At 41.5% G+C, this 19,803-nt stretch overlaps 1 protein-coding gene across 1 annotated transcript in view; it reads left to right on the top strand.

Moving 5' to 3' along the window:
• SMARCD2 (SWI/SNF related BAF chromatin remodeling complex subunit D2) overlaps nt 1–19,803 on the top strand; it is a 74,860-nt gene that overhangs the window by 47,250 nt on the left and 7,807 nt on the right. The window contains exons 7-12 of the mRNA XM_089674633.1: nt 3,462–3,563; nt 5,327–5,488; nt 5,810–5,907; nt 11,097–11,232; nt 12,788–12,910; nt 17,509–17,610. Of these exons, the coding sequence (XP_089530759.1) occupies nt 3,462–3,563; nt 5,327–5,488; nt 5,810–5,907; nt 11,097–11,232; nt 12,788–12,910; nt 17,509–17,610 (723 nt within the window). The remainder of the gene's footprint in view (nt 1–3,461; nt 3,564–5,326; nt 5,489–5,809; nt 5,908–11,096; nt 11,233–12,787; nt 12,911–17,508; nt 17,611–19,803) is intronic.

Here is a 19,803-nt window from a genome sequence, read left to right as displayed (position 1 = left end):
CTATCTCCTCTGCTAAATTGTACCAGTTCTGCACATGATAATATAATACACCAATGAAAGTCCATGTAGATGCTAAAGTGTTGCAAATAAGAACAAAAGAAAGCGCACCAACCTTGCGCACTACCTCAGCGATAAAAGCGATTTTATTACAATAGGATGTATACTCATAAACATAGCATATAATACACAAAAGCATAAAATGTCCAAGCGTGGATCATAAGAGTTCAAGTAGCGTGCGAATCTCTCTGGAAGGGAGACTCTCTGTATAAGGGTGACGCGTTTCGAAGGGAGATCCCTTCTTCCTCAAAGCACAAACGTAGCAGTACAAAAGGCATATAATGTCTCAGAGCTCTGAGGAAGAAGGTATCTCCCTTCGAAACGCGTCAGCCTTGTACGGAGAGTCTCCCTTTCAGTGGGATTCGCACGCTACTTGAACTCTTGTGATCCACGCTTGGACAGTATATGCTTTTGTGACATTATATGCTTTTGTACTGCTATGTTTGTGAATATACATCCCATTTTAATAAAATCGCTTTTATCGCTGAGGTAATGCGCAAGGTTGGTGCGCTTTCTTTTGTTCTTATTTGCAGTACTTGTCAGGCTTTCCCAGCCTTACTAAAGGGCTGCACAACCTTTGATCCTTTTGTTGGACGAGTTTACACGGAGGTCAATCAATCCACCTATTCCTGATCTGGGTCTCTGAGCGCAGGAGATGCTAAAGTGTTTCTTTCCTTCACTTCCAGTCGTGTGAAAAGGTTGTCCCCAGGACAGTAAGTGGTGGTGGTGGTGGGATCTCTCTAGCAGAGTCTCCAAGAGCAGTAAAACCTGAAAGGGGTTCTAATCCTTCCCAACTAAAAATAAAAGGTTTGCCTAAAGATACATTTTAACCAACAAATAAAACAATGCAGAGTGTAATTGGACCAACAGAAGCCTCCTTGCATTGAGATTAACCATTTCAATACCGGGCAATTTACCCCCTTCCCTCCCAGGCCATTTTTCAGATTTCAGCGCTCTCACACTTTGAATGACAATTGCGCGGTCATACAACATTGTACCCAAACTAAAATTTTATCATTTTCTTCACACAACTAGAGCTTTCTTTTGGTGGTATTTAATCACTGCCGGGGATTTTTATTTTTTGCTAAATTAACAAAAAAGACCGACAATTTTGAAAAAAAAACACGTTTTTCTTTGTTTCTATTATAAAAGTTTGCAAATAAATAATTTGTTCTTCATAAATTTAGGCCGAGATGTATTCTGCTACATGTCTTTGGTGAAAATAACCCAAATTAGGATGTATTTTTTAGTTTGTAGGAAAGTTTTATAGAGTTCACAAACTATGGTATAGATCTGAATATTGATCAATCCTGAAGTACTGACAGCCAATCTAATTTCTTGAGGTCCAAGAATGTCAGAACAGTACAGATATCCCCCAAATGACCACTTTTTGCAAAGTAGACATTCCGACGTACTTCATAAGAGGCATGGCGAGTTTTTTGAAGTTGTATTTTTTTGTCATAATTTTTCGGAAAATTAAAAAATTACAAAAATTATTTTCACTATTTTTTTTTACATACTGTCACCAGTGCAGTACAGCGTCATCATATAACTGGCATGGCGGTGATCAGGGACACTGACAGTATGAAAAAAAATATATAATTTTTTTTAAAATATTTTTAATTTTTTATTACATTTCTTTTCTTTTTTTTAAGATTTTTTTTGTATTTCACTATGACCAAAGTAGTACAATGTTACCATACTTTGGGGAAGTTATCAGTATTTTTTTTTTTTTTTACACAATTTGCTTATAGCAAAGAATTACTTTGCTATAAGCAAGCATTTACCTGAATGACATTGATTCATTCAGGGTTTTTTTTTTTTTTTTTTTGTGCTTAGCTATGATTTGGCCACGGCTAATCACATGACACAGCTGAGCTGTGATTGGCCCAGCTTGTGCATGTGATCGCTGTGACCATTCACAGCTAGGCACACTAGTATACAATGGATGGCATGAATGAAGCCATCGATTGTATACAACTGTCATGTGACCTGCTGTGATTGGTTACAGCAGGTCACATGGTACTGGCAACGGGGCCAGTACTCCGATCTGTCATCGGCCGTGTCCGAGGTACATGGCCGTTGACAGATCGCGCTGCTGCGTGGCTCTGCAGGCGTGCAAATTGTGCATGCTCGGGATGCATGCTCGAGTGGTACACCAGCTCATGCCATACCCCCTGCATACGTATAACGGGGGAGGTGCATCCAAAAGCAAAAGCTTACAAAAAAGAAAGGATACAGCACCTCAATGGCTAATGGACAGGATATATTTATTGGACGTAAAATATGACAATGCACATCCCCTCACCGCCCGCCCAAAAACCACCCCCAAAGAAAACCCCTCCAGAAGGCACAGCTCCACCCCAGCAATTTTTTTAGGGCGGGCGGTAGGGAGAGGGAATGTATGGGGATGTGCATTGTCATTTTTTACGTCCAATAAATATATCCTGTTCATTAGCCATTGAGGTGCTGTATCCTTTCTTTTTTATGATTCCATTACACCAAGCCTCTTATTCCATATCCTGACAAACCCCACTTGCCCTATCCTTTCCTCCCTTATCTGAGGATATAGTGTTACAGCATTTTCATTTTTGAGAAAAAAAAAATGAAAACTGAAACTATGAAGCTTAAAGTGGTTGTAAAGTCTCAAGGCTTTTTACCTTCATGCATTCTATACATGAAGGTAAAACCTTCTGTGTGCAGCAGCTATCCCAGCTCCCTCAATACTTACCTGAGCCTCATCACTATCCAGCGATATGAATGACAGCCTCAGCTGTCCTGGGTCTCTGCCTTCTCATTGGCTGAGATAGCAAGCGGGAGCCATTGGCCCCCGCTGCTGTCAATCGCCACCAGTCAGCCAATGAGGAGAGAGAGGGGGTTGGGGCTAAGCCGCTGCTCCGTATGTGAATGGACATATGGAGCAGCGAGTGCCCCCATAGCAAGCTACTTGCTGTGGGGGCACTTGACAGAAGGGAGGGGCCAGGAGAGCCTGCAGGGGACCCCAGCAGAGGAGGATCCAGGATGCTCTGTGCAAAACCATTACACACAGCAGGTAAGTATAGCCTGTTTGTTATTAAAAAAAAAAAAAAAATACCTTTAGATTTGCGTTAACACCTCATGTTACCCTCTGGGTGGAACTTTCTCAGTTGTATGTACTGAATTAATTCCCTTTTTTGTGTCTGTACTTTTATTGCTAATACTGAAAAAAAGATGGTTAACCATAAAATAGTTTATGTGGGTATTACTAAGCAGCAGTGTCAGTGCTCTCGTGTCTGTTTTGTTTGATTGACAGAGCAATTTTTTTATACATAGAGCAAAAATAAACCTGTGACATTAGTGAGGAAATCAGAATGATGTGTACATTATCTAAATACATTTTTACAAGAAAACTCCTCTCCCTCCAGTGGCACAGAATGGCAAGCACTCAGGAAACAGATGGATTCCAGGTGAAGAGACCTGGGGACGTGAATGTGAAATGCACCTTGCTTCTAATGCTGGACCACCAAGTAAGTGCACGGAGATGAGATTTTGCAGAGTTAAAAAAAAATAAATCCATCCTGTTGTAATAACCAGACCAATATCCAATGCTGTTTTTTCTGGCACAGATTAGGGGCAAAGCTAAAGTGCAACTCCAGCCATTTTTTTATCATTTACAAAAGTTTCTAACATGCTGATAAGTAGAAGGAGCAGCGTGGCATATAGATTAGTTTATTAGTCTGCTGCTTCTCCATTCACTATCCAATCACAAGCTTAGGCAAGGGGCAAGATTTGGTTGTGTTACTTAAACCCACTCTGTCCTACAAGATCATAATAGTTACATAGTTAGTCTGGCTGAAAAAAGATACAAGTCCATCCAGTTCAACCATTAAAAAAAAAAAGAAAGTTATAATCCTATACCCACAGTTGATCCAGAGGAAGGCAAAAAAACCCAGAAAAGCATGTTCCAATTTGCTCCTGCAGGAGAAAAAAATTCCTTCCTGATCCCCCGAGAGGCAATCAGATATTCCCTGGATCAACTTTACCTATAAATGTTAGTATCCAGTTATATTCTGTGTATCTAGGAAAGAATCCAGGACTTTTTTAAAGCAATCCACTGAGCTGGCCAGAACCAACTCTTGAGGGAGTCTATTCCACATTTTCACAGCTCTCACTATGGAGAAGCTTTTCTGTGTTTGGAGATTAAATCTGTTTTCCTCCAGACATAAAGAGTGCCCCCTTGTCCTCTGTGATGACCTCAGGGTGAAAATCTCTACACCGAGTTCACTATATGAACCACTGATGTATTTATACATGTTGATCATATCCCCCCTTATGTATTATACATGGAGATCATATCCCCCCTTATGTATTATACATGGTGATCATATCCCCCCCTTATGTATTATACATGGAGATCATATCCCCCTTATGTATTATACATGGTGATCATATCCCCCCTTATGTATTATACATGGAGATCATATCCCCCTTATGTATTATACATGGTGATCATATCCCCCTTATGTATTATACATGGTGATCATATCCCCCTTATGTATTATACATGGAGATCATATCCCCCCTATGTATTATACATGGTGATCATATCCCCCTTATGTATTATACATGGAGATCATATCCCCCCTTATGTATTATACATGGAGATCATATCCCCCCCTTATGTATTATACATGGAGATCATATCCCCCTTATGTATTATACATGGAGATCATATCCCCCCCTTATGTATTATACATGGAGATCATATCCCCCCCTTATGTATTATACATGGAGATAATATCCCCCCTTATGTATTATACATGGTGATCATATCCCCCTTTATGTATTATACACGGAGATCATATCCCCCCTTATGTATTATACATGGTGATCATATCCCCCTTTATGTATTGAGGTGTAAATCTTCAGTTATTTGTTTATTATTGTTCTACGTTTCATAAGTCAATGGAGGCACATAGCACAATCACTTGGCTTTGCATTGACCATGGTATATGGGGGAAACAAAGAATTCCAATAGTGGTACAAATCCGGAATATAACCCCATGTCATTTAACTTGCTGGTAACTTTGCAAAACAGAAATAACAGTCGGAGTAGAGATGGCCTGTAAATAAACCTCTGTACTTGTCTTTTATATATATAATGAGAATATATTTTATTCAAGGAGTAAAAGTTGAATAAAACTGATTGTCTAAGTAGTGTGTAGCGAAGATAATACAAAATCTGGATACAATCCGTTCCTTATTAATGCCTTCCATTGTGCTTTGGCAGCCTCCCCAGTATAAATTGGACACCCGCCTGGCTCGGCTCCTGGGTGTTCACACTCAGACCCGTGCCAACATCATGCAAGCTCTGTGGCTGTACATCAAGAATAACAAGCTTCAGGACAGCCATGAGAAGGAGTACATCAACTGTAACCGATACTTCAGGCAGGTAGGAAACAATTGAGACTGCAGCAGCAGGGGCAACTCTCCATTTGTTATGGAATGACAAGCCCGAGCATGCGTGTAGGGCCTTCCCATGTGTCCATCGCCAAAACGAATACATTTGTGTGTACCTATGCATTCCTCACACCTCTTGACATTTCATAGTCTTCCGTAACCTTCCTGATTCATTTTATCTCTAGGTATACACTTCATAAATACTTTGCTTGTATAGATATATTATTTTTTAAACTTCGCAATAAATATGCACACAAATATACTGAATTTGCTCAGTTTTGTGTTTATCCTTTTTTGGTTCTTACAAACACAGATCTTTAACTGCATCCGAATGAGGTTCTCTGACATCCCCATGAAACTGGCAAGTCTCTTGCAGCACCCGGATCCCATAATAATTAACCACACCATTAGGTGAGTAAGGACCACTTCGGTGAAAGAACTGCACGTTTGTTTATGGCACAATGATAATAATGCTCATAAATCTGTAAAAGTTTAGAATGTTATTAGAAATGAGCATATATAAAATGAAACTAGTATGGTGATGACTGCTGATTTCCTGCCCATTCATAATGCCAACTGCCACCTTTATGCCTCCCTTAAAGTGAACCTGTGCTTCGCCCAAACCAGACAAAGCAATGGGTTTACTGTCATTTATCTAACCCAGAATAGACCTACCTTCATTTTGTGTTCCTAGCACTGATCAGAGTGGTAAACAAAATAAAGGTAAATATATGTTGCTGGGAGGAATAAAGCAAACCTTTTGTGTCCTGAACCACTTCCTGTCTGGCCCATGTACATAAACGGCCGGACGGGAGCAGTGCAGGGGTGGGCGGCCGTTTATAAACGTCCTCCCCGCTTCCCTGCTTGTGCGCACTCCTCAGGACACAGCGGAACACCGATCGCTGTATGGGACCTCTGTGTGAGGTCCCGATCATGTGATTACTGATTGGCCAATCAGTGATCACATGAATATAGTAGTAAGCAAGATGTCACTTCCTGACATCATTGCTTACTACTAGTGAAATCTGTGAATGATCACAGAGATCACATGGTACAGGGCTATTCACAACAGCCTTGTACCATGTGACAAGCTGTGACCAAAAACAGCTCACACAGTATTTCTCAATGGCTACAAAAATGCAGCCAGAGAGGAGAAATTATTGCTTTTACAGCCTTTATGGGTGTAAAAGCAATCAGTGTAAAAAAAATAAAAAAATAAAAATCTTCATTACCCCCCACAAGTAGTACAGTGTCACCACAGTGTCACTGTGGTGACACTGTACTGCTAGGGTGACAGTATGTTAAAAAATAAATAATAATATAAAAAAATAAAATAAAAATGTAAAACAAAAATTTTAAAATGTATAATTTTTGGTTATAAACTAATTTGGGTTTTTTTTTTGTTACTAAAAAGGTAACTGAATACATTGTGGCCAAAATGTATGAAGAAAGATTGTTTATTTGCAAAATTGTATAAGAAAAACACTTTTTAAAAAAATAATTTTGGACTTTTTCATTTATATAGCAAACAAAATAAAAATCCCAGTGGTGAATAAATACCACCAAAATAAAGTTTTATCTGTCTCAAAAAAATGCAAAAAAATCCATATGGGTGCAGTGTTGCATGACCGCGCAATTGTCATTCAAAGTGTGAAAGCACTGGAAGCTGAAAATTGGCCTGGGCAGGAAGGGGGTAAAAGTGTCCGGACTTGAAGTGATTAAAGCAGATCTCCATCCAAGAGGGGACATTCCACTTTAAAGACTGGAGAGTGGGGGGAGCGGGTACCTGAAATTGACAGGTACCCGCTGCCACTTCTGCTGCGATCGTCTAGACAATCAATAGCCAATGTTGTCACCCCCTTCTCCGTAGTCTTCTGGGACACGTGACAGAAGACTACGGGACCATTCAGAAAGCGCAGCGGTACTCGCGGATGTGCAGTGTGCACCCAGCTGTGAAGCCGCAAGCTGTCACAACCAGGTGCCCATACTGAAGATGTCGGCGCCAGGAACACCGGATGGCCGGTGAAATGGGTTGCGGGGAGGACACCGCGGGATCGAGGTACAGGTGAGTGTCTGTTTTTTAAAAATCCGCAACTACAGTTTTTACAGTGTGACTGGAACTCCACTTTAAATGGGAAAAGCACCACTTTGCTAAAAGCTGCATTCATACTTGAGCGAATTATAGCTTGAAGCTCCAAAAAACTTAAACAATCAATTGTTCTGTATGGTGCCTGTTTGTGCGATCAGGTGTGAACAGGGACCATAGAGAACAATTGACTTTTTAAGTTTTTTGGAGCTTCAAGCTACAAATCACTCAAGTGTGAATGCAGCCTTAAAGTAGACCTTACATCTGTCTTTCAGCCCCTGTTACCTGGAAGTGATACAAAACACAGGAAGAAAGATGTGAAAAAATACCTTACACCTTGATTTCTGGTGCAATTACCAAGGCTAGGGCTATGTCAGTGGGCCTTCTCGGGGGGTCCTGGGAAAGCTAATCTCATGAGGTTGTGATCCTGGGCAGTCCTGGAGCACTTCTAATGTAAACCTATCACTTCTATACAACTGAAGAACTAATTTTTTTCCTCTCTATGTAACTCATGTACACAGTGGAGGCCCTAAACCTAAGTACATGCAACCTGAGCAAAAGTTAAAGCTCTTTCATGTTCCCCAGTTAGTGTGTCAGGGATGGCTGAGGAGGTGGTCATACTTCAGAAAGGTGGGTAATGTACACATTCAGCCTAGTTTTGGGCATTCCTGGGTTTGCCTTTTTGTGGCACACCTGCTGGTGCCTGCAAGCAATACGCATGGCAGTTCCAAAATGCATTAAAACCCCCTCTAATGAAAAAACCAAATACAGTGTCTGGCTTCCCTACCATTCTCTTTTACAGCATTGTGTTTATTACCAAAGTACAGCTGTGCTTTAATTCAACACTACTGAGTACTATAGACAAACATGCAAAGTGAACCGTGAAAGACGGGCAATACTATATATCCTTCCCTCATTTTATAAGACAGATGTCTTATTGTGATGGAGATTATGGGCTGCAGTGCCTTCTGTTGTAGGAAGCACACGCTGTATGTTTGTGTAGGGGATTCTCCTATTTCCACAACGCTTTCTAGAAACCCAACTGCAATCCACATAAAACCTTTACACATGAAAGAAAGATTTCCCAGATTAATCAGCTTCAGATTGGTATATGGAGAAAAAAAACACCAGCCTACTGCTTACTAAACAACAGGAAGCATATGTGCTTTTAAAGAAGTGAAACTTCATGCTTAAATTTCAACACGTTTCCCTCTGACAGGCAACATATGCTCAGCTTGGCGCAGCATTGATTTGTACTAAAATGACTTCCCGTTAGGATTATCCAGATCTGGTTTGTTAAGCTAAAGCTTTGACGGGGTATAATATACCTGGGGATGACACTTGTACACTTGTACTGTATGGTGTGCATGATATCTGCTCATCTTTTTTTTTTTTTTTACACCCTTAAAGGGAAGTCTTTGTTCAAGGAACATACATTCAGCATTATTAACTATGCCACCAAAATAAGTATGTTCTGTAAATTGCCTCCAGCATTGTTCCTGATTCTCCTTGCTGGAGGCTGCCGTTTTGCTAAAGCCCAAAGCCCCTGAGCAGCATTAAATCTTTAGACTTTCAGCAGATCGGCCTCTAGTGGCTCTGATTTTAGGCACAATGCTGGAAAATAGAGAACAAATGAGCATGTGCAGAGCAGGGTGAGACAGTGTACTACTGGATTTTCTTTTCAATATTTTTATTAGATTTTTGGTATTTTTGGTAAATTTTTAAGTATAAAGTACAGTTTCAACTGCATAAAAATGCATAAACAGTATCATAAATACAAGGAACAGTCGATAACTATCGTGTGCAAACGTCACATGGTTAGAGTAGATAATGTTCAAATCAACTTATCAAGAAATACTAATATCTTCCAAACTAAGGGACATACCTCCTTTAGTTCAGACCTACCTCCCTCTCTCTCTCTCTCCCTCTCTTCCTGGTCTCTCTCCCTCTCTTCCTGGTCTCTCTCCCTCTCTTCCCAGTGTCTCTCTCTCTCTCTCCCTCCTTCTCCCTCTCTTACCAGTATATCTCTCTCTCTCCCTCCCTCTCTTCCCGGTGTCTCCCCCCCCCCTCTCTCTTTCTCTTTCTCACCTCCCCCCTCTCTCTCTCTCTTTCTCACCTCTCCCCTCTCTCTCTCCTCTCTCTTTCCTCTCTCTCCCCTCTCTCTTTCCCTCCACTCTCTCTCTCTCTCCTCCCTCCTTCTCTCTCCCCCCTCTCCCCTGCCTTTCTCCCCCTCTCTCTCGCTCCCCCCCCTTCCTCCCCCCTCTCTCTCTCCCTCCCTCCCTCTCTCCCCCCCCTCCCTCTCCCCCCCTCTCTCTCTCTCCCCTCCCTCTCGCTCCCCCCTCCCCCCTCTCTCTCCCCCTCCCCTCTCTCCCCCCCTTCCCCTCTCCCCTTCCCCTCTCTCCCCCTCCCTTCTGCCCTCTCTCTCTCCCCCTTCTGCCCCCCCTCTCTCTCTCCCTTCTGCCCTCTCTCTCTCCCTTCTGCCCTCTCTCTCTCCCTTCCGCCCCCCCCTCTCTCTCTCTCTCTCCCTCTCCCTTCTGCCCTCTCTCTCTCCCTTCCGCCCTCTCTCTCTCTCTCTCTCTCTCTCTCCCTTCCGCCCTCTCTCTCTCTCTGCTTTCTATCCTATTTGTATTGTATTCCCCATAAACTACACCTTTAGCCTAAAGAATATTAGAAAATTTCAAGAGCAGAGATATCCCTACATTGTTATAAATACAGCGACCCTTAACATCTAGATTGTAGCCTCTTTTCTCCTAGGGGAATGCACTAATCCTTCTATATGAAAACATTGTATTGCTGCCTTTTTATGCTATATAGTTCACATATGGTTACATGAGTACTCGGCTGATGCTATTTAAATAAAGAATTTATGAAGGAAAATAAAATCAAATCATCAACATCTTTATTAGGTCTTACTAAAAGCCACAATCAGGAATCAAAACACTAATGAACATTCCACAGCCATATACCCACACATTCTGGAGATGAGAGTGAGACACAGGTTGGAAGTAGTCCATCTGCTTCTGGCATGAAATGTCCTGAAGGTAGGATAGAAATGGCGCCCTGCCTGACTGTGATGCCTTCCTAATAGCTCTAATACTTTTTGAGCCACCAGCATGGGATAAATCTGACTCCACTTGCATGTTCCGAGTCTTTGACTCAGAATACACCAAAAAAGGATTATCTTGCCAGTCAACTAGAGGTCATCAAGTTATATTCCAGAGGACAGTAATTCATTATCTTATTACTAGTTTCTGGTCAGTAACTCAGAAAGTAGTGAAGACAAAACATGATCATCACAGCCAGGCGACTAGCATTTTCTCCAGGAGAAACTAGCAGTGGCAGCCTATATATTTATCTCCTGACAGGTTCCTATTAAAGTATTAACGTATCAAAAGCTTCTATATACCGTCACCCACTCAAAACTGAAATATCATGATTTATAAGGCTCCTTGCGAGTAGTTATTCTATATGAATCAATTTGTTTTTAATGCTTTGATTTACCCTTTTGGTTTAGTGTGGACCCTAACGATCAGAAGAAGACAGCGTGTTATGACATTGATGTTGAGGTGGATGACCCTTTAAAGGCCCAAATGAGCAACTTTCTTCAATCAACTACTAACCAGCAGGAGATCGCCAACCTGGATGTTAAGGTCAGATTTACTCACAGTCTGCTAATTTTGTTAAACTACACTATATTGCCAAACGTATTGGTCGGTCTGCCTTTACACGCACATGAACTTTAATAGCATCCCAGTCTTAGTCCTTAGGGTTCAATATTGAGTTGGCCCCGCCCTTTGCAGCTATAACAGCTTCAACTGTTCTGGGAAGGCCGTCCACAAGGTTTAGGAGGGTGTCTATGGGAAGGTTTGACCATTCTTCCAGATGTACATTTGTGAGGTGAGGCACTGATGTCGGATGAGAAGGTCTGACTCACAGTCTCCACTCTAATTCATCTCAAAGGTGTTCTATGGGGTTGAGGTCAGGACTCTGCAGGCCAGTCAAGTTCCTCCACCCCAAACTTGCTCATCCATGTCTGTATGGACCTTGCTTTGTGCACTGGTGCGCAGTCATGTTGGAACAGGAAGGGGCCATCCCCAAACTCTTACCACAAAGTTGGGGGCATGAAATTGTCCACAATGTCTTGGTATGCTGACGCCTTAAGAGTTCCCTTCACTGGAACTAGGGGGCCAAGCCCAACCCCTAAAAAACAACCCCACACCATAATCCCCACTCCACCAAACTTTACACTTAGCACAATGCAATCAGGCAAGTACTGTTCTCCTGGCAACTGCCAAACCCAGACACATCCATAGGATTGCCAGACAGAGAAGTGTGATTGGTCACTCCAGGGAACACATATCCACTGCTCTAGAGTCCTGTGGCAGCGTGCTTTACACCACGGCATCTGACACTTTGCATTGCACTTGGTGATGTAAGGCTTGGATGCAGCTACTCGGCCATGGAAACCCATTCCATGAAGCTCTCTACACACTGTTGTTGGGCTAATCTGAAGGCCACATTTAGTTTGGAGGTCTTTAACTATTGACTCTGCAGACAGTTGGTGACTTCTGTGCACTTCAGCCACTGACCCCACTCTGTCATTTTACGTGGCCTACCACTTGGTGGCTGAGTTGATGTTGTTCCCAGTTGCTTCCACTTTGTTATAATACCACTAACAGTTGACCGTGGAATATTTAGTAGCCAGGAAATGTCACGGATGGACTTATTGCACAGGTGGCAACCTATCACGGTACCACACTTGGAGTCACTGAGCTCCTGAGAGTGACCCATTCTTTCACAAATGTTTGTAGAGGCAGTCTGCATGCCTAGGTGCTTGATTGTATACACCTGTGGCCATGGAGGTGATTGGAACACCTGAATCCAATGATTTGGAGGGCGGGGACAATACTTTTGGCAATATAGTGTATGTCAAGTTTGTTGAAAGGAGAATTAGGTAGCCGTCAAGCAAGTTTCCTCTTAGGCTACTTGTCATTTGATACACAAAAGAAATATGTTGATGACAGAGCATTTGCATTAATTGTACCAACTACTTTTCACCATAATTTCAGTACATAGAAAATGTTGACTGCTGCTTTTATTTTAAAATATTCCAGTCTGACATCTTGCAAAGTGATTTAGTGTCTCAGATAACCTATGTCACTTTATACTTACCGTGTGGTTTTTTGTTTTTTCTTGTTTTTATAGATTCATGAGACGATTGAATCCATCAACCATCTGAAGACACAGAGGGATTTCATGTTAAGCTTTAGCAACAGCCCTCAGGAATTTATACAAGACTGGCTAAAATCTCAAAGCAGGGATCTCAAGGTGATTTGCATCATAAAGGCAAATTACATAGAAGGGGAGGATAAAGAAGGACAAATTAGCTTTCTGTGAACATGAAACATTTTGGTTGTCTGAAAAATCCAAACTTAGCAAAATGTCATCATTGGAATAGGATCTGTGTACTGCCCCTGGGTCCGTCTCAGGATCACTCACAGCAGACTATTACCCTTTTGTGAGGCCATTGACGTTTAGAAGCCCTGACAAACTGTAGTAGCGGCAGTGCGGTTCAGTCAACTAGACTAACTCTGTAACTAATTTGCCCACCAAACAATCTTTATATATTTCTTTAAGGACATATACGGCCTTTATTTGGTTCACAGTTTTAATAAAAACGTTGTTTTGTTTTGAATTTAGGCAGACAAATGCACAAAATATGTGATTATATTCTAAAATGAATTAATCCTTTTTCTTATTACTGGAATCGTATCTGACCATTTGGGCTCATTCACACAAGTAGTTTTGGGCAGCATTGCTCAATGCAAGAACAGGGTAATTTTCCATATGCCTTTTTGCTTAATTTCACAGCAACACTAGGGGGCTGATTTACTGAAGGCAAATAGACTGAGCACTGCAAGTGCAGTTGCTCCAGAGCTTAGTAAATGAGGTAAAGCTTCACTTTGCAAAGAAAACCCAATCATGCAAGGAGATTAAAAAAAACAGCATTTTTGCTTGCACATGATTGAATGATAGAAATCAGCAGAGCTTTCCCTCAGATCTAGATCAGTGTTTCTCAACCTTTTTTAAGTCAAGGCACCCTTTAATATTATGGACAGTCTTGAGGCACCCTTTAATATTATGGACAGTCTTGAGGCACCCTTTAATATTATGGACAGTCTTGAGGCACCCTTTAATATTATGGACAGTCTTGAGGCACCCTTTAATATTATGGACAGTCTTGAGGCACCCTTTAAAATTATGGACAGTCTTGAGGCACTCTTTAAAATTATGGACAGTCTTGAGGCACCCTTTAAAATTATGGACAGTCTTGAGGCACCCTTTAAAATTATGGACAGTCTTGAGGCACCCTTTAAAATTATGGACAGTCTTGAGGCACCCTATTCTGAAATGGGGTGCCTCCAGACTGTCAATAATTTTACAAGGGCACCGCATTCTAAAATGTGAAAAACTATGTGACCCCAGCACTGATGGAGAGGGGCTGGGGAGGGTCAAACTAGGATGCTGTGCAGGCAGCTGACATCCTCCTTATCAAATGATGATGTTGTTGGTTGTTAGGAATCCGACACTAGAAGGTTGTAATGGTGCACAATGAAAACCTGTGGCTTTGTGTAACTAAAAGGTAGGCTTGTTCCATCACTGGCTTGTATACAAAGTTTGGGCAATTTTTAGACATTTTGCCAAGGCACCCCTGAAGAAACCTCAAGCCACCCTGGGGTGAGAAAGGCTGATCTAGAGCAACTGCACTTGCAGTGCACAGTATATTTGGATTTAGTAATTCAGCCCCTGTGTAATGCTGAAAAACAGTAGGACATGTAACATCACATTTTGATGGGCTGTAACGCATTACAACACACTGCAGTACATATGAATTGCATACAAGTTGGAAAACAATTAGCACTGCAATTCCTTTTAATAAAGCCTGGTAGCACACATTCAAAACATAGACCAGGGTGGAGGTTATACACACAATTTATTTATTTAAGGTACTTGTATAGTGCCATCAATTTATGCAGCGCTTTACATATATATTGTACATTCGCATCAGTCCCTAACCCTAAAGGGGTGTACAATCTAAGGTCCCTAACTTACATTCATTCTAGGGCCAATTTAGACAGGATCCAATTAACCTAACAGCATGTCTTGTTATGTGGCATGAGTGGCCCCTTACAGTATTAACCACTTGCAGTCCTCCCTATAGCAGAAATACTGCTACAGGGCAGCAGGGGTGCACAAAAACACATATATAGATGATTTTGCAGTTCCAGATAGGGGGCACACACCCTACCCATGGCGCCATTCTCTGCCTCGTTGTCAATCACCGGGTCCCGGCCGATGATTACTCTCCAGCATACGGTGATCGCCGAGTAATATCGACGGGGTAGAGAACTGTATGTAAACAATACAGTTCTCTCCCGTCAGTTCCTGCACACTGCTTTGTATGGCTCTGCATAGCAGAGCCATACAAAGCAGTGTGATTACAGTGAAACACACAGACACAGCACATAATGTGAAACAGCACACAGTTAACCCTTTGATCGCCTCAGATGTTAACCCATTCCTGCCCAGTGCCATTAGTACAGTGTCAGTGCTTTTTATTAGCACTGATCACTGTATTGGTGTCACTGGGGATGTCAGTGACACCATTTCCGTTCCCCCCAGTGTCAGAATGCCTAGTCCCGCTATAGGTCGCTGATCACTGCTATTACTAGTAAAAAAAAAAAATCCCAGTATATATACCGCCATTTGTGAACGCTATAACTTTCACATAAACCAATTAATTTACACGTATTGGGATTTTTTTTTCCAGCAAACACGTAGTAGAATAAATTTTGGCCTAAATTTATGAGGAAATTTTGTTTTTTTTTTAATTTTTTTACTGGACATGTTTAATAGCAAAAAGTCAAAAATATTGTTTTTTTTTCTCAAAAATTGTCAGTCTTTTTTTTTTTTTTCTTTTTTTAAACCGCGCAAAAAATAAAAAACGCACAGGTGATCAAATACTACCAAAAGAAAGCTCTATTCGTTGGAAAAAAATTACATAAATTTAATTTGGGTGCAGCGTTGCATGCCCGCGCAATTGCCAGTTAAAATAAAGCAGCACCGTATCGCAAAAAATGGCCTGGTCAGGAAGGGGGGTAAATCCTCTGGAGAGCAAGTGGTTAAACAGGAGCACACTGCAGGCTGAAGGCTTATTCTGTGAATGAATTAGGGTTGCCACCTCATGCCTTTAAAACCGAACACATATTAATGACACAGGTTCTGAGGCCAATTTTTTGCAGATAAGGCAATAATGCAGGCCATAGATGGGTCAAAAATCGTCTGATTGTCGCACTGTTAATGGGTTAATTGGTCGGCCGTTTTTCTGGATTTTGTCACATTTTTTTGATCATTAAAGTTGGAAAAAAATCGTCCGATTTTGCCGATCGCCCAATTTTCGCGGCAATGATGGGCAGATCGACTGATCTTTTTACCAATAAAAATCTGCACATGAGCCGTGACCTGCAAGAAAAAGAAGAAGAAAAAGAAGAGGAGGAAGAAGAAGAGAAAGAAGAATTCCAGTCCGCTATTATATTTGACATTAAAAAGTATTGCGGTTGCAACATTGTATCTATTTGTATCCGAAAAAACATCTGTATCCGAAATGGATACAAATAGATACAATGTTGCAACTGCAATACTTTTTAATGTCAAATATAATAGCGGAGCTCTCTGCAGGGACAGAAGTAATTAAATGCCGGCCGTAGACAGGAAGAAAATCGGACGATTTTTTTTTTTTTTTACTCTTGGTGGTAATGTTGGTTGAACGACCGATTTTTCGTTTTTTTTGTTAAAAAAATGGCCGGTTTTTTCCCCATCTATGGCCTGCATTAGTGAATTTAATTACCACCTTAATCACAGAACCTGTGTCATTAATATGTGTTCGGTATTAAAGGGATGAGGTGGCAACCCTAGAATGAATCCTCCAGCGTACATGATCAATATGTCTGACATATAGCTGTCATTAAATGATTGGTCTGACAGGTGGCATCCATGCAAACTGTTACTATCTGTTGAAGAGGTGACATAGATAAACATACCTTCAGCACAGGTCATCACTCAGGAGGATGTTAAGCAACAAATTGCAGGCATGAAAGGGGTTAAAAGCACAGACATGTTGTGAAATTTAGCATCATCATTAATCCTGTCGGGCTGATATCACATGGGTAATTCTGTCGCTAGCAACAGATTGCTAGCGGCAGGATCACCAAAAAGGCTGCCTATCTGTACATGTGTAGTCGCTCCCTCTGTCACTGGCTCAGATGCTGCTGAATATCAATTACGAACGATGGGAACAACATCTCACTGCCTCAGCTACAAAGAGAGTGATTCCATAGAGACAGACACAGCCTCCTGGTGATACTGCCACTGCTGATTTTGACAAATTGTTATCTGCAGGATCACTGGTGACAGTCGCCGCTCTGTCATCAGCCTTACAAGTAACACTTGCGTTCTGTGTCATGAAAGCGCTTTTAGTAGAAAAGGTATCATTTTTTTTTCCTAATATGACCACTATGGTGTTATGTTATGTAGTCACTTTACACAAAAAAAGTGCTTAATTAATTTTTTTGATGACCTTCTTTCATTCTGTATTCTGTATATCTTGGTGCAGCTCCCTACAGTTATCCTACACCTCCTATTCAGGCATTTGTAAACCTGAAGGAGGCGGTGTCAACCTGTTCATAAAAACATTAATTCAATTATATTTTTGAAAGGTCCTGTGATTAACTGGTGCAGCTTATATAATATCTTTTTGCAAATTGAAGGTTGGCTTAATACAGCCTACAGATGATAAAATGAAAGTTATTTAAATCATATATTATTTATAAACCATGCACTGTAATTAAGAGATGATGTACTTCCAGATTATGACTGATGTGATGGGAAATCCAGAGGAAGAGAGACATTCAGAATTCTACGAACAGCCATGGGCTCAGGAGGCCGTGGGAAGATATGTTTTCTTCAAGGTCTGGTTTTCTTATTCTCTCTTCTTTTACCCTACATCCATTTCCAACTACGTTTCCTACCAACTGCTTCCTTTTCAAGAAATGAGCAGACTTGGCTGAAAGGGGACATGTTTCATGTCAACATGGTTTGACCCATTTTCTAAATGAAGAATGATATTTCAGTTGTACCGTGGTAGTAGCTGCGTTATGAAAGCCAAAGGCTTCCAATCTGATGCATTGCTGGAGTATTGATATGTATAGAAGCCTGTATCATGTTCCATATGTGTTTGTATGTAAATTCCGAACTTCAGGCAAGCAGCTTGACACTCCACAAGGTGAGATCTTGCATGGTGCACCAGACCTAGGGACACTGACAGTTGTTTTGTGTTTCTTCCATTTGCGAATGATTGCACCAACTGTTGTCACCTTCTCACCAAGCTGCTTGGCGATCGTTTTGTATCCCAGTCCAGCCTTGTGTAGGTCTACAATCTTGTCCCTGACATCCTTGGATAGCTCTTTGGTCTTTGCCATGGTGGAGAGCTTGGAATCTGATTGTTTGATTGCTCCTGTGGACAGGTGCCTTTTATACAGGTAAGAAAATGAGATTAGCAGCACTCCCTTTAAGAGACTGCTTCTAATCTCAGCTTGATACCTGTATGAAAGACAGCTGGTAGCCAGAAATCCTGCTGAATGATAGGGGATCAAACGGGGGGACTGACCATTTGGAAACTCGGGCACTGCCCGAGGGCCCAGGGTCAGTAGGGGGCCCCATGAGTTGCCCCTGGTACCTTTTTCATAGGCTTTTTTGAGTTTGGGCAAGGACACAGTGGCCCCATGATCCCCTATTGCCCGGGGGCCCCATGAGTTGTCAGTCTGCCCCTGGTATCAAATACTTATTTCCCTCATGAACATGCAAATCAGTGCATCATTTGTTAGACATGCATTTCTTTTGAATTTTTTGTTGCTATTCTGTTTCGATTTTTAGACTGATCATTTCTTTGTGAGTGGGCAAACATCCATAATCAGCAAGTGATCAAATACTTATTTCCTTCACTGTAAATATACCGATGAAATACATGTATGGGAGCTGTTTTACAAGCCAAAGGATTTGTATTTTTGCCCATTTAGTTCTAAGATTTACACAGTACAACTACGTCTGGCAGAACAGGGGACCTGAATTTTCTCTGCTGTAGTTTATTAACACTTCCATAGCGCTTCTCCCACTCCAAAAATGTAAAATGTTTAAACAAAAGGAGATATCCATCTATAAATCAGGTAGAGACTTCGCAAATATTGATGGGCACTGGCTTCAAATCCAACTAAATAAAAAAGAAGAGCCATATGTACAGTACAGGGCTGTCTTCTGATGTGCCATTTATAAAAGTCTATATTTAATTACAATTCTTTTAATGTGGATCTAAACAAGCAAGTTAAGGTTTTTCCTCTACATTTCCACTCTCCAACATAACACTTATGTGAATAAAAGCTAAAAACCATTTAGATGACTACCTATACGCCTGTATCACCAATGCTTGAATGCCATATAAAGCAAGAATCCAGCCCTATAGGCTGTAGAGGGAGCCAAAGTAATCGATGCATATGAGTTTTATTAAATGGTTACTTCACCTTTGCTAAAAAAACTGCCTATGCGGGTAAGAGGTGTCTGTAGATAGAAACAAACTGGAAGCTCTGACTAAAGTTGAATAATGCCCTTGCTATAGGTGTAGGCCATTTATGGACCTCCTGAAGCCTGACTGGAATACTCCCAGGACGTTGCTAAGTGAGGCCTAGTCATTACTGCTCACCTTCACTACCACAGGAGTGAGCTTTCAAATGCTGAGCTCTGAGTCACTGAATCAGGAGAGAGAGAGCATGTGAGGAAGGTGAATCAGAAAAAAAGATCACTCCCGTGATGGAGGAGGTGAGCAGTAATAACTAGGCCTCACTTAGCAATGTCCTAACAACATCCAGTAGGGAGCCTTCCCTGCTGGCAGAACACACAGATTACTGCTGGTGGCTGTAGCCGCCGGCAGTAATCACATGCAAACATTTTGACAGGCTGGTTGCGAGGAATCAATTTCAGTACAATCAGCCTACCCATAGATGGATCGAATCTTGGCTGGTCCCTGGGTGGGGGTAAATCCTCTGGAGGGGAAGTGGTTAACTTTGGTTTTCCTTTGTTAATCTTGATTTTATTATTGTTTACTGGGACCT

The sequence above is a fragment of the Staurois parvus genome, unplaced genomic scaffold (genome assembly GCF_062004578.1).
Source record: "Staurois parvus isolate SC_StPar_1 unplaced genomic scaffold, SC_StPar_1.0 ptg000151l, whole genome shotgun sequence".
In the NCBI taxonomy this organism is placed as follows: Eukaryota; Metazoa; Chordata; class Amphibia; order Anura; family Ranidae; genus Staurois; species Staurois parvus.
Note: the sequence above shows the minus strand (reverse complement) of the source record. Positions and strands in the feature narration are given on the sequence as shown.